The sequence below is a fragment of the Haematobia irritans genome, chromosome 1, assembly GCF_050003625.1.
Source record: "Haematobia irritans isolate KBUSLIRL chromosome 1, ASM5000362v1, whole genome shotgun sequence".
Lineage (NCBI taxonomy): Eukaryota > Metazoa > Arthropoda > Insecta > Diptera > Muscidae > Haematobia > Haematobia irritans.
The window spans coordinates 220,408,319-220,433,552 of NC_134397.1; the positions used below are offsets into that span (position 1 = coordinate 220,408,319).

Below are 25,234 nucleotides of genomic sequence, written 5' to 3' on the forward strand. Positions count from 1 at the left end.
ACGGACGGACGATGCAAATCGTGCATATGAAAAGATCAAAGAAATCTTAATATCACCACAAGTTCTTATGCCATACGACCCGAGTCTGCCTTTGTTATTTGTGCGCTGTACTATCCCATGTATTGCCAAACGGATTGGAAAGACCTATATCATATGCCAGTCCCACTGTAACAAAAACGGAAATAAAATACCCACAAGTCGACAAGGAAGCCTTGGCAATTGTATGGACAGTGAAAAAGTTTGTTAAATATTTGTACGCCAGACACTTCACTCTAGTAACGGATAATAAACCGCTTTCGCAGATCCTTCATCCAGAAAACGGATTGCCTTCATTATGTGTAAGTCGAATGGCTAATTTTTCCGAGTTCCTGAGCAATTCTAATTACAGCGTTGTTTTCAAACCAACCAACCAAACTAAACATAAATGCAGATTATTGCTCAAGAGCAGGCCAATCTGGCCAAATTCATCAGGTGATACAAACTAAAAGTAACGAATCACTAGAAATAGAATGGTACGACGATTTTATGATACGCCAAATAAATTAAGTACCAATACGAGCGAAAATATAGCTACAGAGACTAGAAAAGATAAGCATTTAGGAAAAATTATTCAATTATTAGAATCCGGCTACGATCTGAAAAGAATGGGATATATAGCCCCTGAAGAAAAATATCAACTGGCTTCAGGATGTTTAACATTTGAACATCGTGTTGCTGTGCCCGAATCTCTGCGAAACCAGATACTAACAGTTCTTCATGAGTCTCGTCTCGGTATGGCAAAAATTAAAGGAATGCCCGCTCATTTGTATTTTGGCCCGGTATCGATAAAAGCATAGAGCAGTTTGCAAATGAATGCAGTATGTGCGCTATTTATTCAAACAAACCACCAAAATTTGGAACACATCACTGGGAATAGCCCAGCGGCCCATGGCAACGTTTCTAGTTGTCACGGACGCATACAGCAAATGGATGGAGGTGAAAACAATGTCGTCAACAACATCTACAGCAACAATAGAAATTTTAGACGAAATATTTTCCAGCTATGGAGTTCATCACACGGTGGTGTCTGATAACGCAACAAATTTCTCATCAATTGAATTCAGAAACTTTTTGAAATGCAGAGGGGTGGTATACCACAAACAATCGGCACCATACCATCCAACAACAAACGGACAAGTAGAAAGGTGCGTCCAAACCATAAAAAATGCTTTAAAAGCTATGGGAACAACCAAAGACACCATTAATAAGAAACTGAACATGTTTCTGCATCAATACCGCAATGCTCCTCATGCAACAACTGGACAGCCACCATCCATTTTATTCCTCGGTAGACTACTTCGCTCTCGATTTGATTTGCTGCGCCCTGAAAACGTAGATGGAAAAGTAACAAGCAAAAAGTTTTTGAATTTCAAACCTAATTTCCGTACTTTTGAAATAAATCAAACAGTCTTCTTCCTTTCAGAAAATCCGAAAATGGACAAATGGTTGCTGGGAAAGGTCATAGCCCGCCTGGGCGATTTACACTACCATATAAAATATTGCAACAAAATAGTAAAAAGACACATCGACCAAATTCGTCCTGCAACAATGAATCAACATACATCAAGTCAAAAACCAAAACATTTTCGTGGAAAGTTGGTCTCCAGCCCCACACAATATCAGGAAGAAAGCTGGGCTCATCTGCAACCACCGGGAAAACTCTGAACATAATGGATCTGCAGGAAGACTAATAACTACAGGAGTAGGTGTGACGCATGAGGAGGTGAGAGAAGAAACAATAACTACAATGCCCCCGGAAACTTCGACGCCAAATGGTAGATCAACAAACAAGTCGACGAATGAGGTACTAACAGCACCAAGGCTATCATGCAGACAAAGGAAACCCCGAGTCCTGTTTTCTCCCTGAAGGAGGGGAAGAAATGTTGAATATGAAATACTACTGCGGATTTTATTATCATGATAATCCTTTCAGATATGGATGTAATTTTGACATTTACGTATATTTAAGTATTTTCGCCCCTTTTTCTGTAGATCGTGAATACGAACACATGTGTTCTTCCTTAATCTACATTTTTACAACATTTGAATAAACAGAACTTATTCTGTAAAAATACAAAAGTGGATCGGATTATTATTTAAAAATGTAATCTGATCGATTGATAATGCGCTTTACAGACTATTAGTTATTCCGGACGGAATGTCGGTGTTTGTAAAGAATCTTACAATGTGTCGGATCGATACGACTTGTCGGCGATGACTAAATAATCGGTAAATGTGTTATCGATCCCATAAACATGCAGCAGTATCGATTATGCCTTCGGACTTAACTTATAATGTGCACAATATATGGGATATGTTCGACACGAGCACTGTCTTCCGGAATAACTGATAGTCTGTAAAGCGCATATAACAAAGTATAACATGGAGTTGTACTTCCATAATAAACTAGCAACCAACATCTAGCTTCTCGCTACTATATTGAAGAATATAAATAATGTATATAACATGACATTTAAACACAAATGTTAAAAAAAACCTTTATTTGGTGAATTATATTTTACAATCGTTTCATTTGTACTGGGCATCGGGATAATAAACACAAAACCAAATTTAAACAAAAGGAAGCACTTCAATTGATGTTCCAAAACAAGTATTAGCACTTCAACCAATATGTATAGTACTAGAGGTCTGCACAATTCCATTGGTAAATGCAGAGTACACGTGTACTTGCTACATGAGTACATCTATTTGAGAGAATCGCAAAATAATTGGTACACATTTTGATGAACACCAAAAGCAACGAGTAACTTCTTGTTGCTACTCTGATGTCTTCACTACCAACAAACACATATTTCTCTTTCTCTCTTATTGAAGTGTACTCAGAGTGATCACGTGGAGTATGTTGCGAGAACAAAACTTCATAGAGTACTCTATGTACCATGCGCAGTTTCAGAAATACAAAAAAACAGTTACTCTCCAAAATATATGTTTTCGGTTTGTTATAAAGAACGGCAAACGTTAAGGTAAGTGTGTGACATGCATAAATATATGAAATATGTGACATACATACATATCAATGATTAATAATAATGGAAAGTTTTGCTTCGCACATAACTGAGAAATACTTGTGGTACCACGTGAAGTGAAGAGAATCCATGTTGTACTTTTTCTCAAGTACTTACATTTGTATTGTTCCTTTTTTTCGGAACACATATTGTTTCGGATAAGTACTTGGTGGTATTTGACAAGCAAGTGTTCTCTTCACTTCACTACTTGCGCTCTGAGAGAAAGACAGTGTATGTACTATATTCGACAGCGAATTGCTTACATGTAGTGAAAAGTTATTCGATGCAGACCTCTATATAGTACCGAGGTAGCAACGAATGGAATCACAAGAATTAATTGCTATGTTCCAAACAATTAAATGCAGCATTGTAAAAATAGTTTTTTAATTCCAAAGTTATACGGCGTTCTCACCAAGCATGTTTTGGGGTTTGAAATGTTTTCCCTTTATAAGCACTTCAAAACGAGTCGTTTTCGCCATACTAAAAAACGAGTTGAAAACACAAGTTTTCCTCCAAAACACGTCAATTTTAGAATGTGAACCCACCTAATTTGGAATATAATCCGAATAACATACCCTATTCAAAATATATGTCAAAATATTAAAATAAGTTTCATAGAAAAAAGGAATAAACAAAGGCTTTTAAGAACATGGACATGTGAAAATAACATACATTTTTTTCCCTTTACGCTCGCGGTAATTATTTGGACATACGTTGCATATATGTGAATTTCGAGTAAATGTGAATTTCTAGTTTCCATGGTAACTGTAAAACTAAAACATCTCAACCCGGTGTGAACGGTGAAATGTTTTGGAAAAACGAATGAGGAAAACGAGTCGGTGGGAACCAAGGTATATTTAGGAAGGTAGTTTCAAGCTATCAGATGATTACAATTTTTTCATTTGAGCTTAATGGCATAGGCGTAGCTAAAGGGGTTTTATGGGTTTTTCATCTCCCCCTAACAAATACCATTCAGTATTTCTTCAAATCATGATTATATATGATTGAATTAAATATTATGGTTTCTTCTCATCTATAAGAATTTATCTTTTTTCTCTTTTTGAGGTATCTTCACAATGAGCACACATCGTAGCTTTTACCCTCTACGAAAATGTTGCTAGCTACGCCAATGTTTAATAGACAATTGTGACAAATAAAAATAAAAATTCAAAATAAAATTATTTTATACCAAAAATTTTGAATTTTCAATTTGCTTTAAATTTATGACAGAAAAGTATTGAAATAAATTATCCTCATAATTGATGGTAAGAATTACTTCAATTATTCTTGTAGACCGTATCATATTTCGAAGCATACATCGATCATTTCCAGATTTTCTCTATTTTAAATTTCCAACTTGTTGAACATATTGTTCAACAAGTGAGAAATTTAATTCAATTTGACTGACAATCAAAGTTTCAATATGGCGACTGACATTTTTGTTTTTGTAATACTAAAACTAATAAACTAATAATAAATCTGCCTTGGTGGGAACATAGCATTATTTGTAAAATAACATCATCTGCTTCTTCTTTTTCAAATTGGAACAAATCTACTTTAGTAAAAGTGCATAAACAAATTGGTGATAGGAGAGGGTATTTGAAAGAGAACATTTAAAGTAAACAAGTAAGGAAAGTCTAAAGTCGGGCGGCGCCGACTATATTATACCCTGCACCACTTTGTAGATCTAAGTTTTCGATACCATATCACATCCGTCAAATGTGTTGGGTGCTATATATAAAGGTTTGTCCCAAATACATACATTTAAATATCACTCGATTTGGACAGAATTTGATAGACTTTTCCAAAATCTATAGACTCAAAATTTAAGTTGGCTAATACACCAGGGTGGAGCACAATTTTAGTAAAAAACAAGTATATACGGCCGTAAGTTCGGCCAGGCCGAATCTTATGTACCCTCCACCATGGATTGCGTAGAAACATTCTACGAAAGAATGTCATCCACAATCGAATTACTTGGTTTGTGGTATCTTAAAACTTTTTAACATCGTTTTCTAAATTGTGAGTTAGTCCATACGTGGTATATATTAGACAAAAATGTTATGTATAGATAAGTCTAACACAAATAATTACGAATCGATATGGACTTTTTGCACAATACGTAGAGAGCCAGAATTGAAATATGGGCGTCGGTTATGTGGGGGCTATATTCAATTATGAACTTAATATGGACCAATTTTTGTGTGATTGGGGATCGGTTTATCTGAGGGCTATATATAACAATAGACCGATATGGACCTAGTTAGGCATGGTTGTTAACGGCCATATTCTAGCACAATATACGAAATTTCAACTGACTCGGATGAAATTTGCTCGTCCAAGAGGCTCCAAAACCAAATCTCGGGATCGGTTTATATGGGGGCTATATATTATATATTATTATGGAATGATATGGACTACTTTTCGCATGGTTGTTAAATATCATATACTACCACCATGACCAAATTTCAACCAAATCGTATGAATTTTGCTTATCCATAAGGCACCGGAGGTCAAATCAGAAGATCGGTTTATATGGGAGCTATATATAATTATGGACTGATATGAACCAATTCCTGCATGGTTGTTGGATACAATATACTAACATCACGTACCAAATTTCAACCGAATCGGATGAATTTTGCTCTTCCAAGGGGCTCAGGAGGTCAAATCTGGGGATCGGTTTATATGGGGCCTATATATAATTATGGACCGATGTTGACCAATTTTTGCATGGTCATTAGAGACCATATACTTACACCGTGTACCAAATTTCAGCCGGATCGGATGAAATTTGCTTCTCTTAGAGGCTTCGCAAGCCAAATCGGGGGATCGGTTTATATGGGGACTATATATAATTATGGACCGATGTGGACCAATTTTTGCACGGTCATTAGAGACCATATACTTACACCATGGACCAAATTTCAGCCGGATCGGATGAAATTTGCTTCCCTTAGAGGCTCCGCAAGCCAAATCGGGGGATCGGTTTATATGGGGGCTATATATAATTATGAACCGATGTGGACCAATTTTTGCATGGTTATTAGAGACCATATACTTACACCGTGTACCAAATTTCAACCGGATCGGATGAAATTTGCTTCTCTTACAGAATCTGCAAGCCGAATTTGGGGGTCCGTTTATATGGGGGCTAAACTCGAACTTAATACTCACCTTATCAAAGAGTTAAAGAGGGGTACATCCTACAATAAATTTTTACAATTTACCAAGGACATGTTAAAGGTTTGGTAAGCTATTAGTCATTTATGAATGCTATTTTTCACGAAATAGTTTATCAGTCGTTTATAAACGTCAATTAACTTTTTATGAATACGGCTGTAAATCTTTAATAACCCACATTTCGAAGTTTCATTATAAAAATTTAATATAGTATAAATATAAATGTGTAAACTAAAAAAAAATAGTTCGGTCGGAGCAGGGATTGAACCCGCCACCCGTTGTATGCAAGGCAGGCATGCTAACCACTGCTCCACGTGGCCAACAAATGTATGTTTATGTTAAATAATGTTATGTTTGCATGGGCTCGTGGGCGCTTCAAACTATGTTATATAATTTTATCACGATAATTGTCTACTGGTGACTATAACAGCTACGTAGCCCAGTGGATAGTGTGTTGGCTTACAAACTGTGTGGTCCTCGGTTCGATTCTCCGTCCAGGCGAAAGGTAAAATTTAAACAATTTATAAGATTGAATAATTTCTTCAACATTATTTGTATTAAAGGTGCCAAGAACTAAAAAAATTCGTGGAAGTGAAAATTATGTGAGGGAATGAGCACAATCTTCTTTGGGGAAAATTTTTCCAAGCATATAATAATTTTGGACTTAAAAAGCTTCCAAACATATAATATGTTCACATAAAACAAACATATCGTTGGCAGAAATGCAAAAGAACGTAACTACAATTTTAATTTTTTTACAGGAGAAGGTAAAAACGTTTTTGCTTGCCGTCTCTTCATTCTCACTAACTGCAATAACTGTCCCCAAACAACTAAATTTGGTTAGCTTTTTTGAAGTAACCTCGAACAAACTAGAACAGCCTACTTTGCAAAAAAAAAAAGAAAAATACTTTGTACTTCGTATACATAAGTGTGTAGTTACGTCTCTTTGATTTATGAAATATATACGGTTGTAGTTACGTCTTTTTAATTTTTCTTAATAAAATCTTTATTTTTGATCGTAGCAACCTAAAAGTTTGTGAGACCATGGCTGTTGATAAAACACGCCAAATGCAGTCAAAAAACCATTTTTCGAATTTTTGTTAGTTACGTTCTTTTGCATTTCTGCTAACGATATTAATGTTTCGGCAGTATCCAATAATATATGTGCTTCCTGCAAAATATGTTTGGAATATATGCTAGAGAAGCGATTTTTTTTGAGGGTGTAGTTGTTGTAGTAAATTATCTTTATTAGTTTCAACATTTAAAAAATCCTAGCAAACATTATTTCTTAAAGATATCATCCAAGTATTTTTTCATTATCATACAACCTTCCCAATTCTCCTTGGCACCGGGAGCATTAACACTCAGGTCATCATACCATTTCTTGACATTGACAAATTTGCTTAAATCAAAATCCATGGCAACCAAAGTGCTTACGTTGGCAAATATGGACAAATCGGCAACAGTTAAATCATCACCAGTCACATATTTATGTCCTTCCAAAAAGGCATTCAAAAATTCAAAGGCCGCTTCCATTTTCTTATATAACTCTGGGTTAGCTGGTTCCTTACGCATGAATTGTGGATGATAGTAGTCAGCAATGGCTCTATACAGTGTTCCCAAATCATAGTAGAGACGTTGATTGATAAGTGCACGTTTTTTGGGACATTTGGGATAAAGGCTATCGTCCTCTTTACCATATTTCTCTACCAAATATACGATAATGGCGCGAGATTCCCAAATTGAGAAATTACCATCGACCAAAGTGGGTATGGTGTGCTGTGGGTTAAGTTTAAGGTATTCTGGTGTCTTATTTTCACCGCCATGGACGTCCAAGAGTTTCTTATTTAGCTTTAGGCCAAGTGCATTTGCCGTCATGAGAACCGAACGGCATGGAGTCGAACCGGGTTGATAGTAAAAATCCATCACTAGAAATTAGGAGAATAAATGGTCTATAAGAAAGTGTACAAAATGTAATAACAATTTAAGTAATTAGAATTATTCTAATTTTTGATATTAGGGGTGATTCGAGCAATCACAATTAAGCAATTAATTGGATCAAATAATTTCGTGATTGAATTAGAAAAGAAAGAATTTTATCCATATGTATGTTTATAACAAAAATTTTCTTATAAGCAATAATTGCTTTTATGAAAATTAATAGTGCTTTTTTTGGACCTTCATATATCCGTTATTTCGTGTTGTTCTTCAACAACATTAATATATATTTTTTTGCCTTAACGGAAAGACATAAAGAGACAAATATAAAAAAAAATTAAAATATAAAAAGTTCTCCTACCAATCAGTGCAATGCAATCAGTTGATATGGCTTGAGTACCACAGCTATGGATTTAATAGATATCATCTACCATTTAAATAATATTTTTTTATATTCATCAAGAGATAGCATATATCTCTCCCATTATTTATTTAATTTTTTTTATTATTATTATTTGTTGTGAAATCGGTGAACTTACTTTTGTCGAAATATATGAAAGCGCTCACAATTGTTTACTGTTTGAATTTCTTTTTGATACTGATTTTTTCAACGTCTATGTTCAAGTTAATGAGTGACAAAAATTTCTATGTGCAATGAATAAGCATTTTTTTTAGCTTCTCCAAAAATTATAGAACATTGTTTTACTAATAGCCAATGTTGTGATAATACCGAAACTAGTTCAGTGTATATATATATATATATATACTACTTTTCAAGAATGTAGAGGGTGACCATGTGGTGAAAATAGGGTACCTCATTTTTTGGTATCTGGTCTGGGTGGGGTACCTCCCCCTTGCCCGTTTTTTTGTGAAAATTGGACATAACTTCTCCGATTAACTTAAAATTTTTCAGGATGGTAGGGATGGCCCCTAGAAAAGGAGCCGCTAATTTATTTTTAGAAATTTAGTCGTGGAGGGGTCTCTCCCCTTTACTCTACTTTTTTTAAATACAGTACAGTAAAATACAGTGTACAGTACTACTCTTCTCGGGTTTTATTGAAATTTACACAGTAGTCATGCAAAATGTTTTTAGGAAACTGTTCTACCTGCTTTTTAAAAACGAAATAGTGCGAACACGCGTATCTTTTGATACTAAAAAAAACTATTAAATTGTGACTTTGTTATTTTACCTTTCATAACTATTACCGATAAAGTAGTCAGTGTGAAATCAGTGTGTAGCAATAATTACCTTCGATTATTACCATTTGCATTCACAACTCTGTAACTCCTGTAATAAATTTTTTAAATCATGCCAATGAAGAAGAAGGCAACTCTTACGAAACTTTCTATAAAATCGCTGAAACTAAAACAAAGAAGGAATAAAGAGTCGCAAAAAGAGCGTGAGTTGCGTTTAGAAGAAAACAGAAATAGAGCAACAACTTCTAGACAAGCAGAGACAAACCAACAGCATGAAATTCGAATCCTGTCACAAAGATTTCGATCAAGCACATTGCGTACATTAGAGAAATCTGAAGAAAGTCGCCGCAGAATCCAAGCACAACGAATACGGACGTTAGCTTCTCGAGAAATCGAAACTCAGAATCAGCGCGATATTCGGCTCCAATCGCAAATGGTAAGAACTATTGCATTGAGACAATCTGAAACGCAAGAACAACGCGATACACGACTCAAATCGCAATTGGCCAGAACTCTTTCATTAAGAGAATCGGAGACGCAACAACAATGGGATGAACGATTACGCTCCCAACTGATAAGAACTGCTGCATCGCGACAATTAGAGACACAACAACAACATGATGCCCGAGTGCAATCAGAACAAGTACGATTTTCAAATCGTATAAATTCAGAATCTGTAGAAGATCAAGCTACGCGTCTTTTATCACAGCGCCTAAGATCATCGAACACTAGATCCGCCGAAAGTTCCAAAGGGAAGAGAAAGGCGACTAAGGAGAGAAAGTTTTCTTGAAATTTACATAGGCAGTGGGGGAAGGTTATGAACGAAGAGGCAACCTTCCTTGCCCCACACTTGAAGGAAAGTTTCAAGAACTTTCAGGGAAGGTTAGGGGTGCTATTCACTACGGTGTTTATCGATATTGTATCGGGGAAAGTGACGTCCCTTTAAAACAATAGAACAAAATTTAAACATCGCCGATCTACTTGAAATTTACAGGGAACGTGGGAGGATGTGATTAAATTTATACATGATTTTTAAATTAGTATATGATTTTTCGATATCTGGTTGGGGAAGGGGAAAATTGAAATAAACTTTGTCGATTTACTTCGATAGAATTTATAGAGACCATTGAGTAGTTGCGAAATTAATATAGGGTACGTGATAGACCGATATCAGGTCGGAGTGGAGCGAAGGTGGGGGGAGGGTTCCCTTTTGTCCTTTTTTTTCTTAAATTGAAAGTAGAGGGTTGTCCGTAAATGGGAACTCAGTACATAATTTTATGATTTTTGCACAGGCTTCTGCCAGACTTCTTTTTAGTAAAGAACTTAAATTTACATGAAATTGGCAGCCAACGTAGAGGGTGCATCATTTTCCAACATTTTAGCAAATGTTAATGTGGTAAAATTTTTTACTAATTTTGCTTTTTCCGATTTATTGGATGGGAAAGAGTTATTCTTTGTATGTTATTATAATATAATATACCTTTCCTTGACAACCAGACTTAAAATTCACAAGAAATATAGAAGAAGGTACACCCTCTCCCGCCGTATTTGTACCTAAAAACGAAAAATCAAGTAGTCCGATTTGTTTAAAAGAATTCAAATCTTTTCGAATTTGTTTTCAGCACGAAGGATATAGTTGACTAATTTAACGCAAAATATTCCTCCAAATATGCTTAGGAAGGCGCAGCGAAGCGGGCCGGGTTACGCTAGTGTGTTATATATTAGACAAAAAAGGTATGTGTAGGTAAGTCTACAAATAATTACGAATCGATATGGACTTTTGCGCGGTACGTAGGGAGCCAGAATTGAAATATGGGGGTCGCTTAGATGGGGGCTATATACAATTATGAACTTGATATGGACCAATTTTTGTATGATTGGGGATCGATTTATCTGAGGGCTATATATAACTATGGGAGCCACCGTGGTGCAATGGTTAGCATGCCCGCCTTGCATACACAAGTTCGTGGGTTCGATTCCTGCTTCGACCGAACACCAAAAAGTTTTTCAGCGGTGGATTATCCCACCTCAATAGTGCTGGTGACATTTCTCTAAGTGGTTTCACTGCAATGTGGAACGCCGTTTGGACTCGGCTATAAAAAGGAGGTCCCTTGTCATTGAGCTTAACATGGAATCGTGATAAGAGAAAAGTTCACCAATGTGGTATCACAAGAGGCTGAATATTCTAAGTGAGCCTGCTACATCGGGCTGCCACCTAACCTAATCTAACCTATATATAACTATAGACCTAGTTAGGAATGGTTGTTAACGGCCATATACTAGCACCATATACCAAATTTCAACTGACTCGGATGAAATTTGCTCCTCCAAGAGGCTCCAAACCAAATCTCGGGATCGGTTTATATGAGGCCAATTTATGATTATGGACTGATATGGACCACTTTTTGTTAAATATCATATACTACCACCACGTACCAAATTTCAACCAGATCGGGTGAATTTTGCTTCTCCAAACAGCACCGGAGGTCAAATTTGGGGATCGGTTTATATGGGGGTTATATATAATTATAGACTGATATGAACCAATTCCTGCATGGTTGTTGGATACCATATACTAACATCACGTACCAAATTTAAACCGAATCGGATGAATTTTGCTCTTCCAAGGGGCTCCGGAGGTCAAATCTGGGGATCGGTTTATATGGGGGCTACCTATAATTATGCACCGATTGGAACCAATTTTTGCATGGTCATTAGAGACCATATACTAACACCATGTACCAAACTTCAGCCGGAACGGATCAAATATGCTTCTCTTAGAGGCTCCGCAAGCCAAATCGGGGGATCGGTTTATATGGGGGCAATATATAATTATTGACCGATGTGGACCAATTTTTGCATAGATGTTAAAAACCATATACTAACACCATGTACCAAATTTCAGCCGGATCGGATGAAATTTTCTTCTCTTAGAGGCTCCGCAAGCTAAATCTGGGGATCGGTTTATATGGGGGCTATATATAATTATTGACCGATGTGGACCAATTTTTGCATGGTTGTTAAACACCATATACTAACACCATGTACCAAATTTCAGCCGGATCGGATATAACTTGCTGCTCTTAGAGGCTCCGAAAGCCAAATCGGGGGATCGGTTTATATGGCGGCTATATATAATTATGGACCGATGTGGACCAATTTTTGCATGGTTGTTAGAGACTATATACAAACACCGTGTACCAAATTTCAGCCGGATCGGATGTTTCTCTTAGAGGGTCCGTTTATATGGGGGCTATACGTAAAACTTTAACGATATGGCCCATTTGCCTACCATCCGACCTACATCAATAACAACTACTTTCAAGTCGATAGCTTGTTTCGTTCGGAAGTTAGCGTGATTTCAACAGACGGACGGACGGACATGCTCAGATCGACTCAGAATTTCCCCAGGACCCATAATATACATATATACTTTATGGGGTCTTAGAGCAATGTTTCGATGTGTTACAAACGGAATGACAAAGTTAATATACCCCCATCCTATGGTGAAGGGTATAAAAACGCAATTAAATTTTGGTTTTTAAAAAATAAATTAAAATGACTTATTTGGCGGGGGTATATGAGTGAGAGAGTAAGTAATAAGAGAACTTTTTGTTAAGTCAAATGTAATTTTTTCAGATATCATTACAATTCAGGGGTGTACTTTACAATTCATTAAAACTTAAAATGTATATCTTCAGCAATAAAAAATCCCAATTTTTATAGTTTTTTTCGATGTGTAAAGCTTGAAATTTTTATTTAAAATACTTCTGTAATTCCAAGCAAGCAACCCAATCCTCGGCAGCTCCTGGGGCCATATTTCTCATATTCCTATACCATTTCATTACATTTTTATATATCTTTATATTAAATTTAGATACATCTATGGTGCTCACACTGACCAATAAAGCCAAATCGGCTAATGTCATCGAATCACCAGTTGCATAAAGAGATTTCGCCAGAAAGTTATCTAATATTTCCATGGCTGATTCCAAATTCTTAAATAGTGTGGGATCTGGTGAACATTTCTTAAAAATTTGGGGATGATAGTTCTCAGCAAATGCTTTGTACAATATCCCCATATCAAAATAAAGTCGTTGATTTATTAGAGCTCTCTTTCGTGGACATTTGGGATATAATGAATCATTTTCTTGGCCATACTTTTCCACCAAATAAATCATTATGGCCCGTGACTCCCACAAGACAAAATCACCATCGATCAATGTTGGAACTGTGTGTTGAGGATTGATTTTAATAAATTCAGGCTCTAAGTGTTCACCTGATTGCAGATTTATGTATTTTCTATTTAGTTCAATTCCAAGAGCTTTAGCCACTAAAAATACTGCTCTACACGGTGGTGATTTGGTAATACAATATAATTCCATGATTGTCTAATGAGAAATCAAATAAAAATAAATAAAATATTTTAATTTTGTAAAATTTTCAAAATAAAATACCTAAGCGGATTGTTCTCCTCTTCGACATGTATTGGACTATGGTCCCTTTTCTGTAATCTCATGTCTTTTATATAAATTCAAGAGATTTTGCTATCAATTGTATGTATCAAAAGCATTGACCTAATTTCGAATAATTTAAATAAGCAATCCCAAGCCGCAAATTTCCACAAATTCTCTGTTGCGCGTGTTGTTGATGTCAGTGCACCAGAGTTGTCCTATAAAAAGAATAACTTTTATGGAATGTGTGGCGATATGATATATTGTTGATTAATTGGATCAAATAATTTCCTGATTGAAGACCAAAAATAGTTTTTTGTGTGTCCTACGAAAAGAGAACAAAGATGAAGGAAACGTGGCGAAATTTCCTGTGATGCTCAAATTTTGTGAGCCTTCGGTTGTGCGAGATCTGTAGAATAGACGTTCATGTGTGGCGATATCATATATTGTTGATGTCCATACATAGAAAAAAAAATATCACGAAAATTTTTCTAATAAAAATTTTAATTGAGTTTTAAAAAATATTAAATTAAAAATTTATTTGATTCAACAATTTTTATACCCTCCATCATAGGATGGGGGTATATTAACCTTGTCATTCCGTTTGTAACACATCGAAATATTGCTCTAAGACCCCATAAAGTATATATATTCTGGGTCGTGGTGAAATTCTGAGTCGATCTAAGCATGTCCGTCCGTCCGTCTGTTGAAATCACGCTAACTTCCGAACGAAATAAACTATCGACTTGAAACTTGGCACAAGTAGTTGTTATCAATGTAGGTCAGATGGTATTGAAAATGGGCCATATCGGTCCACTTTTACGTATAGCCCCCATATAAACCGATCCCCAGATTTGGCTTGCAGAGCCTCAAAGAGAAGCAAATTTCATCCGATCCGGCTGAAATTCGGTACATGATGTTGGTATATGGTCTCTAACAACCATGCAAAAATTGGTCCACATCGGTCCATAATTATATATAGACCCCATATAAACCGATCTCCAGATTTGGCTTGCGAAGCCTCAAAGAGAAGCAAATTGCATCCGATCCGGCTGAAATTTGCTACATGGTGTTTGTATGTGGTCTCTAACAACCGTGCAAAAATTGGTCCACATCGGTCCATAATTATATATAGCGCCCATATAAACCGATCCCCAGATTTGGGTTGAGGAGCCTCAAAGAGAAGCAAATTTCATCCGATCCGCTTGAAATTTGGTACATGATATTGGTATATGGTCTCTAACAACCATGCAAAAATTGGTCCACATCGGTTCATAATTGTATATAGCCCCCATATAAACCGATCCCCAGATTTGGCTTGCGAAGTCTCCAAGAGAAGCAAATTTCATCCAATCCGGTTGTAATTTGGAACATGGTGTTAGTATATGATCTTTAACAAGCGTGCCAGAATTGGTCCATATCGGTCCATAATTATATATAGCCCCCATATAAAACCTTCTCCAGATTTGACCTCCGGAGCCTCTTGGAGGAGCAAAATTCATCCGAACCGGTTGAAATTAGGAACGTGGTGTTAGTATATGGTCGCTAACAACCATAACAAAATTGGTCCAATCACACAAAAATTGGTCCATATCGGTTCCTAATCATGGTTGCCACTAGAGCCAAAAATTGTCTACCAAAATTTTACTTCTATAGAAAATTTTGTCAAAATTTTATTTCTATAGAAAATTTTGTTAAAATTTTATTTCTGTAGAAATTTTTGTCAAAATTTTTATTTCTATAGAAAATTTTGTGAAAATTTTATTTCTATAGAAAATTTTGTTAAAATTTTATTTCTGTAGAAAATTTTGTCAAAATGTTATGTCTACTTTGTCAAACTGAATTATATACGTATTGGATCGATCTTTTTTGATTTAATATATACCACGTATGGACTTACATACAATTTAAAAGATGGTGTTAGGAGGTTTTAAGGTACCTTGCCAAGCAAGCGTTACCGCAACTTAAGTAATTCGATTGTGGATGGCAGTGTTTAGAAGAAGTTTTTACGCAATCCATGATGGAGGGTACATAAGCTTCGGCCTGGCCGAACTTACGGCCGTATATACTTGTTTTAAAGTGAAACAAAAATCAATTAATTTTTTAATTGACTTTCATTATGGATACCATCATTTCCGTAATTGAAGAAATTTCAATTAAAAATTAATTGGATCAATTAATTTCGTGATAGAAGACAAAAAATATTTTTTTTTTGTTTGTATACGAGAGTTGTCCTACGAAAAAAGAACAAAGATTTAGGAAACGTGGCGAAATGTCCTGTGACGATCAAATTTTGTGAACCTTCGGTTTCGAGAGATCTAGAAAATAGACGTTCAACTGCGTTATTTTCCAGCGATTCGATCAGGAGAATGTAGTCGTTCAACTTGATGACGGCGAGAAGTGGAACCACTTTGCCTTGGATTCGATTTTGAATCGTCCCACTAATTCGGCATAGTACAGCCCTGCGATTGTTTTACCCACGTAGTCTATGGAGATCACAACAGAGTCCAGCGATAGTCATGACCTTTGAAGGCGTTCATGGTGTCTTACTTGTCGTTTTGTTGAATAGGACGGAATAACCGCCCAGCAAAAAAATTTGGAAGTTCTTCCAAAGGCACAACTTTAAAAGCACTTCCAGAAGATGTACTTCCAATGATGTTCTTTATTTTAACTACACAGGAAGTTCTTTTCATTCAATTTTTTATAACATGCTTTTTTCATATTTTTAATGGGTAATTTTAACTTTTTTTGTTTCAAATTGGTTAAAAACAGTTTAAGAATTCATAAAATGGTACAAATTGTTTAAATTTTGTCGAAAGAAATGCTAAATCCAATCAGAAAAAATTGTGAATTTTTGTAAATATTTGAGGCCAAACGTTTCAGACAAGTGTTAGAATCCATTAAAAATTATAAAAATTTATAAAAATTATTTATTTGACAAAATATCACACAATTTTTTAATTTACACCCAAAACATTGAATTCGGATCACACCTAAAGAAGTGGTGCAAATTCAGTGCACCGGCTGTTGAAATGGGGGACTTCCCTCCTATGACAAGCCCATGTTAAATTCATCGCTTCTGCGTCAATTTTGCACCACTTCCGGATCCAAAAAGGACATTTTCATTACATTTTTGGCGACGCTTTTTTTGCTGGGCGTCTTCTCCAGGTTGACATGAAAGGCTTGCTCTGATCTTTTGCAGTGCCAGTTATAATCCATTACCTGTTCTGGTTTACGCAAAATTTTGTCCCTTTATATAACAAAAATTATAAAGAATTTAATTAAAAATATCCAAACGCTATTTTGGCGCTGGAATTTCCATTTCCAAAAGACGCCGCAAGACAAATCTGGGGGTTGGATTCTATGGGGGTTATACCTATAAGTGGTTCGATATGGCCCATTCGACCTAACATATGTATATCAAAAATAACTATTTGTACAAAGTTTCCAGCCGATAGATTAAAGTGGGATTAATGATAATACGATTTAAGGGGAAATAATTCCTATATGTTTTCTTCATTACAAAAAAATATCACCAAAATATTTCCAATTAAAAAGTTAATTGAAGTTGAAAATTTTTTCAGTTAATAATATAATTGATACAATTAACTTTTTACTCAAGATAGAACATAATTTTGTCAATGATTTAAAATTTTATAATTTTTAATTAAAAAATTAATACAATACAATAAACTTTTTAATCAAACTCGGAAGACTAAGTGATGAACATTTTTTAAATTTTTAATTAAAAATATATTTCAAACAATCAATTGCTAATCAAACTAAAAACTCTAAGCCAATTCAGAAAGTAATTGAACAATTTTAATTAAAAAACTATTTGAGTTTGCAATCAACATCAATTAACTTTTTAATTGAATTAAAAAATTAATTGAAATTTGCTAATGAAATCAATTAATTTTTTAATCAATAATTTTTTTTATGCCCAATTATAGTATCAACTGTGACTGATACTATAATTTTCGTTATTCAAGACATTTCAATTTAAAAATTAATTGGATCATTTAATTTCGTGATTGAATCAGAATGTTTTTTTGTATGTATAGAGGGCCCAAATTGAGTTATCTATACTAGAAACTGTGGAAAAGTTCATTCGCCCCATCGTGTTATAGAATTGTATATGGCTTTTCCTCAATGACTAAATTGATCAAGTTCCTTAATCTTCTTTGTCCATAAAATTAATTATAATTTTATGGACAAATTAATAATAATTAATTATAAATAATAATTAATTATAAATTATATAGCCTGTTGATTTCGGAAGTTTGCAAGATTTCAACAGACGAACGGATGAGCAGCCGGGTATACAAATTAAGCCAAAGATTATGGACTTCTTTTTGTTAAAAAAAAATAGCTTAATATTTTGTAAATTTTGTGACCTAAACTTTAGTTTGTATTATCTTTCATCTTAGGTCAATACTTTTAAGAGAAACTATAATGCTAAGCATGGACGCACTTGGGGATTGGAGGCAAAAATACGCTTTAAAAGCACTGATGAAAAAGACTGTTTTTCATATGTTTGGCTATAAACATTATATGTTTGGAACACAAATTTTTAAACACAATATTTTTGAGTGCAAGCATATAATGTTCATAAACTAGCATAACATGTTTGGGACATATATGTTAATATGTTAGAACATATTATGTTTGTGACATAAAATGTTTGTAAATATAATATGCTTGGATGCAAACATATATTAATTTAGAAATAGCTCATAAACATATATGTGTTTAGTAGCTTGGAGCGCTATTTAACAGGGAACGATATTGAATTAAGTTGGTGGTTGTTGCTTGTTATTACAAAATTAACATTTTATTTTTCCTTGGGCAATTGATCAGCTACTTCTTTGATCCTTACAAACTGTGTGGTCTGCTGTTCGAATCCCCGTCCGGCAAAAGGTAAAATTAAAATAAAATAAAAAATCATACAATTGAATAATTTCTTCTACAATGTTTGTATTACAGAAAAAGGTGCTAAGAACTAAAAAATCTCGTGGAAGTGAGAAAGATTTGGGGGAATATACAATTGGCCAGAAACAAAATTTTGAGCATTCAGGTCGAAAACCTATGTTGTTAGCACCTGTTGGAATCAAACATCATAAGTCAAGTATACTTTGAATTTTAGCACTCTCTTTAATTCATAATAGATTCCACTGTCCAACTGGGTTGCTTAATGAGAACACACAACATAAGCAATCGATAAAAACAACTCAAGTAATCTGCAATTTGTTTTCCGTTAGCTGCGACATGCATCAAAAACCTATGCATAAAAAACGTAGTTTGTGCACGACAATTTATGTGCAGTCTGTTGGTCGAACAAAGGGAACGAGAGAAACTGAGAAAACTTTATCACACACTCTGCCTACAGCTCAGCTCAGATCAACAAGTGTAAACATTGTACGCATAAAGATAAATACAAAATAAAAGTGAAATTGAATTTTGACTTAGCACTTTAAAGAATATTTTGTGTTTTACTAACATTGGTCAGTGAGTTTGGAATCTCATTTCAGAGACAAGAAAAAGCTCTTGTTTTCTCCAAGGTCCTTCGAACCGGATAGTGCACCGTGTATTATCTTTAGTGAAGGGTTTTATGTCTTAGGCTGAGGTAATTATGCAGAACGCACAGAACCAAATTAGCATTGATGAATCGTCGTGTGCCTCTGGTGGCATAGGCAGCATTAGAACAAAAACATTGCAACGCGACCATCTAGTTAAACGGATTATGGGATTACAAACAGAAAAGGCTAAACTCATGCAAATGTCGTCTCATCAATTGGATGTGAAATTGTCTCTATGGGAAAGACAATACGACTTCTTTGAAAAGATTCAAGGAGAGCTCGAGTCTCTTGACGAAGCACAATTTGATCAAAATCACCGAATAAAATTTGAAAATGCATATTTTGACATAAAAACAACAATTTTAGAGCGGTTGTCTACACAAGGGTTTAATCTATCGGATACTGTCATGTCAAGCACACGGGTGGTACAGCAACCATCACTAGTGGCACATCGGCCTCATCTGCCAACGTTGCAGTTGACCAAATTCAGTGGTGATTATAAAGAGTGGATGGGCTTCTACAATATGTTTTGCGAGTTAGTTCATGAAAATCCGGAATTGTCGAACATCGCAAAGTTCCAATACTTAAAGTCATGTTTAACAGATACAGCAGCTCGACTTATACAATCATTGGAAGTGACAGCGGATAACTATGAGAGTGCTTTGGATATGTTAAAACAACGGTTTGATAACAAAAGGCTAATTTTTCAAGCTCACTTGCTTAATATGTTTCAATTGCAAAGCATTCAGAAACCGACAGTAGCTTCAATTCGGTTGTTTATAGATAATATTAACTCCAGTCTCCGGGCTTTGAGATCATTTGCATCACCCGATCAAATTGCTGATGGAGTTTTATTACACTTGATAGTTTCGAAGCTCGATAAAGAGTCACAATCAAAATGGGAAGATGACATATATTTTTCATGTGACTTAAACAAATCTTCCACATCTTTTCAATTGCCAAATTGGGACAATTTGTCTAATTTTTTAGAACGACGTTGCAAGACGCTAGAGATTGTGGAAATCACGCACAGTAATGCTGTTCGTGAGCAGCAAAAACAAGTTCAATCTCATTCACATCAACAAGTCCCCAGAAGAATTGCTTCCTCCTTTATTACAAGTAGTGAACATTCAAAGTGCATACTTTGTGGCATTGGTCCGAGTCATAATCCCTTCCATTGTAGTAAGTTTCTTGATATGAATATCGCGAATCGATTTAGAGAGGTCAAGAGGTTAAAGCTTTGTTTAAATTGTCTCGGATTCAACCACATAGCGAAATTGTGTCCCTCCCAAAACAGGTGCCAACACTGTAATGGCTTACACCACACTTTACTTCACAAAGAGACATTGTCAGAAGTTGGTGCTGCGACCCAAGAAAATGTTGATGACGCAAACGCTACAACAAATGAATCTATAGCTCTTCAAACATCCAAGGAAAATGCTGCTGTTATTCTTGCAACCGCCATAGTAGAAATATGCGCAGCGAATGGAATATCAACAATGGCCAGAGCTTTGTTAGATTCTTGTTCCCAGTCCAATTTCATCACTGAGAGAATGGCAAATCAATTGAAAGTTATGCGAAAAAGAGTTAACACAAAAATTAGTGGTATTGGAGGGACCGACGTGTTTTGTGCCAACCATACTTGCACTATCACTGCCAAGTCTTTGACTACAGCCTTTTCACCAACTTTTGAAGCGGTCATAATTCCTACAATTTCATCTTGTCACCCAAATCAATTTGTAGACGTCACGAGCTGGAAGATTCCAGCCAACATACCTTTAGCTGACAAATACTTTAATATACCATCATCTATTGACATATTATTGGGAGTGGACTTATTTTGGGAGGTGCTCATGGTAGGAAGAATAAAAATTGAAAATCAGCCAAACTTTATGAAAACAAAATTAGGATGGATTGTCACAGGTTCTATTGAAGGTAGTTTGCAACATCAACGTTCCGTTTCAACTCATGTAACAGAGGCTAACATAACACCCCAAAGCCAAGGCAAATCTACAGAATTGAAGTATAATCCCAGTCTTTCGTCATCATCCGAACCTTTGCTTGATAAACTGTTGGAATTATTTTGGAATCTAGAAAATCATGAGCCTAGTCGAAAATCGATTTTATCGTTAGAAGAGCTAGAGTGTGAAAAATTTTTTCATGAGACGACTAGAAGGTGCCCACAAACAAATAAGTTCATTGTACGTTTGCCCTTTAAATCTACCTCCCCAGTATTGGGACAATCTCGTCAAAGAGCTCAAAGAAGACTGTTCCATTTGGAATCAAGACTTGACCGTGATAATGAAATTAAAAACGAATATCATCGTTTTATGAAGGAGTACATGGAACTCAATCACATGTGTGTTTCAAAGCAAAACGATGTTTTGTATCATATTCCCCACCATTGCGTCGTAAAGCCGGACAGTAGCACCACTCGACTAAGAGTTGTGTTTGATGCATCGTGTGCAACAACAAATGGTAAGTCTTTAAACGACTTATTATTAGTCGGGCCAACTCTTCAAGACAATATCTTTACAATTCTCACTCGATTTCGGTACCACAAATTTGTTCTGGTGGCTGACATCGCTAAAATGTACCGACAAGTGCTTGTGGATGAATCAGACCAAAAGTGGCAAAGTATTTTGTGGAGAGAACATACTAGCAAACAAGTGGAAACATACAACTTGAAAACAGTTACATATGGTACAAGTTGCGCACCGTATTTAGCCGTAAAATGTCTCCAGCAAACTGGTAAGGAAGGATTGGAGAGATATCCGCTAGGAGCAAAGGCAGTACTGCGTGACTTTTACGTAGATAATTTGATGACAGGCGCCGACACAGTTGAAGAGTTAAAAATAATTATGAAGGAAGTTATTGAAGTATTAAAATGTGGTGGATTCCCATTAAGAAAATTTGCTTCAAATAAAGAAAGCGTCCTGTCCGACATTCACCCATCCGAGCGAGAAGAAATTGTGGAAGTGGAATATATGCACTATATCAAAACTTTGGGCTTGAAATGGTCGCCAACAGATGATGTCTTCAGCTTTTCATACAGTAACTCAGAATGTTCGAACACCACAAAGAGGTCCATTTTAGCACAAATGGCGAGCTTTTTTGACCCAATAGGGTTCGTAAATCCTATCATATCAAGGTGCAAAATCCTAATGCAAGAGTTATGGAGACTGAAGATCCATTGGGACGAGAGTGTGCCACACGACATATTTTCAGAATGGAGCCACATTCGCAAGGAATTAGCCCTGGTAAGTCGACTTTTGATACCACGGTATGTGACATTTAACGAAAACACCTGTGTTCATGTTTTTGTGGACGCAAGCAAAAGAGCCTATGGAGCCTGTATATATGCCGTAACTACAACCAATACCATAGAGAGTAAATTATTATGTGCCAAATCGAAAGTGGCTCCCATTAAGGACACAAGCCTTCCCAGGCTCGAACTTTGTGCCGCTTTATTGGGGAGCGAGCTACTTCATTCAATAAAACCCTCATTTCCAAATGCACCTCACAAAATCTTTTGCTGGTCCGACTCAACAATAACACTTGCCTGGATATCTAATGAGCCGTCACGTTGGCAGTCTCTTATTTCAAACAGAGTCGAAAAAATACAAAGGCTTACACATGATTGTATTTGGCAACATGTGCCATCAAATCTGAACCCAGCTGATTTACTTTCCCGTGGAACAAACGTTAATAATGAAAACAAAGAATTTTGGTTTCAGGGTCCAGAATTTTTGAAACATCAACAAACCAACTGGCCAAAACAACACCATATGTCAACAGAACTTGATACTGTCCAAGACGTAACCAGTCTAATGTCGTCTGCTGTAGAAGACATCATAAGTAGCCACAAATATGTGAACAGGTATGAAAAACTATTAAGAATTTTTGCATATGTAAACCGGTTTCTGAATTCAACAAAAAATAAGCAAAGCACAGACGGTGCAATAAATGTCAATGAAATGAATTCGTCACTTTCACTTATATGTCGCATCATTCAAATGGTATCATTCTCACATGAGATAAACTTGCTCTGCAACAAAAGACCATTACATAGTCATTCGAAATTAATTCAGCTCTCACCATTTCTTTATAATGGGCTTTTGTTGGTTGGTGGGAGACTTAAAAATTCATCTCTACCGTTCAATGCTAAGCATCCAATTCTCTTGCCAGGCCACCACCCCTTCGTGAGAACGATTATCAACTACTTCCATGTCAGAAATCTACACGCTGGTGCTCAGTCTCTTCATAACATACTTCGCGATCAATTTTGGATCATCAACGGTAGGAACGTTATAAGGCAAGTTATACATCAATGCGTATTATGTTTCCGATGTCGACCAACCACAGAATACCAAGTAATGGGATCTCTTCCAAGTGACCGAGTGGAGCGGTCATTTCCATTTCTTATCTGTGGGGTGGATTATTGTGGACCTTTTTCCCTCACTTCTAGGCTTCGTGGTCGCCCATTGTCAAAGGTTTATTTGGCTGTGTTCATTTGTTTCTCGGTGAAGGCCGTCCATTTGGAGTTAGTCCCTGAACTGACCACTCAATCGTTCATAAGTGCACTGAAAAGATTCATCGCCAGGAGGGGTCATTGTTCGACCATTTATTCGGACAACGCAACAAATTTTATAGGCGCAAATCGAGAGCTTCGAGAAATGTTGAAATCTTTCATGTCCGACGACCACTACAAAATGGTAAATGAAGCTTGTGGTGAAGCTGGCATTACTTGGAGATTTATACCACCTAGGTCTCCGCATTTTGGGGGCTTGTGGGAAAGTGCTGTCAAGCAAGCAAAACATTACATACGACGCACAATTGGCAACCATATATTGTCACACGACGAAATGCATACTGTATGCTGCCAATCCGAAGCGATCATAAACAGCCGCCCACTAACCCCTCTCTCATCTGACCCCAATGACCTTAGACCGCTCACTCCAGCCCACTTTTTAATTGGCCGTCCACTAACGACACTCGCAGAACCATCAGTTGTCCAAGTGAATCCAGCCTCATTGAAAAGATACCAAATGGTACAATGGATCCAACAACAATTCTGGGATAGATGGAGAAACGAATATTTGAAGACCTTGCAACAAAAAACCAAATGGTCAACAACAATGATCAACCTCCAAGTCAATGATTTAGTTCTCTTGAAAGAGGAAAATGTTCCACCACTAAAGTGGCCACTAGCAAGAGTAATCAGTTGCAGTCCAGGGGACGATGGATATGTGCGGGTCGTCACAGTAAAGACAGCAGATGGCACATTCAAGAGATCAATTACCAAGCTTTGCAAACTTCCAATTTCAATGTAATATCAGTGTTGAAACCAACTTTCAAGGCGGGGGAGAATGTTGGAATCAAACATCATAAGTCAAGTATACTTTGAATTTTAGCACTCTCTTTAATTCATAATAGATTCCACTGTCCAACTGGGTTGCTTAATGAGAACACACAACATAAGCAATCGATAAAAACAACTCAAGTAATCTGCAATTTGTTTTCCGTTAGCTGCGACATGCATCAAAAACCTATGCATAAAAAACGTAGTTTGTGCACGACAATTTATGTGCAGTCTGTTGGTCGAACAAAGGGAACGAGAGAAACTGAGAAAACTTTATCACACACTCTGCCTACAGCTCAGCTCAGATCAACAAGTGTAAACATTGTACGCATAAAGATAAATACAAAATAAAAGTGAAATTGAATTTTGACTTAGCACTTTAAAGAATATTTTGTGTTTTACTAACATTGGTCAGTGAGTTTGGAATCTCATTTCAGAGACAAGAAAAAGCTCTTG

General features: G+C 36.0%; 3 protein-coding genes across 4 annotated transcripts in view; 1 reads left to right on the forward strand and 2 right to left on the reverse strand.

Annotated features, from left to right (window-relative positions):
- Nucleotides 1-7,474: 7,474 nt before the first annotated feature.
- The window catches only part of LOC142222611 (glutathione S-transferase 1-1-like), a 28,355-nt gene continuing 10,595 nt past the window's right edge, over nt 7,475-25,234 (reverse strand). The window contains exons 1-2 of one of the 2 annotated variants that reach the window (XM_075292843.1): nt 8,726-8,772; nt 7,475-8,176 (exon numbers count right to left, since the gene is read on the reverse strand). In XM_075292843.1, the coding sequence (XP_075148958.1) occupies nt 7,530-8,176; nt 8,726 (648 nt within the window). In that variant the 5' untranslated portion in view covers nt 8,727-8,772 and the 3' untranslated portion in view covers nt 7,475-7,529. Of the gene's footprint in view, nt 8,177-8,725; nt 8,773-25,234 lie in introns of those variants that run through there. The other variant, XM_075292844.1, reaches the window with a different exon arrangement.
- Nucleotides 13,110-13,869, reverse strand: LOC142219478 (glutathione S-transferase 1-like). The gene is made up of 2 exons (XM_075288445.1): nt 13,841-13,869; nt 13,110-13,774 (listed from the first exon to the last, which is right to left on the reverse strand). Exon 2 carries the CDS (start codon nt 13,766-13,768, stop codon nt 13,139-13,141), a length of 630 nt encoding a protein of 209 aa, XP_075144560.1. The 5' UTR covers nt 13,769-13,774; nt 13,841-13,869; the 3' UTR covers nt 13,110-13,138.
- On the forward strand, nt 19,470-25,129 carry LOC142234937 (uncharacterized). The gene is made up of 4 exons (XM_075306149.1): nt 19,470-19,712; nt 19,785-20,598; nt 20,689-24,745; nt 24,853-25,129. The coding sequence occupies exons 1-4, from the start codon at nt 19,470-19,472 to the stop codon at nt 25,127-25,129; spliced, it is 5,391 nt and encodes a 1,796-aa protein (XP_075162264.1).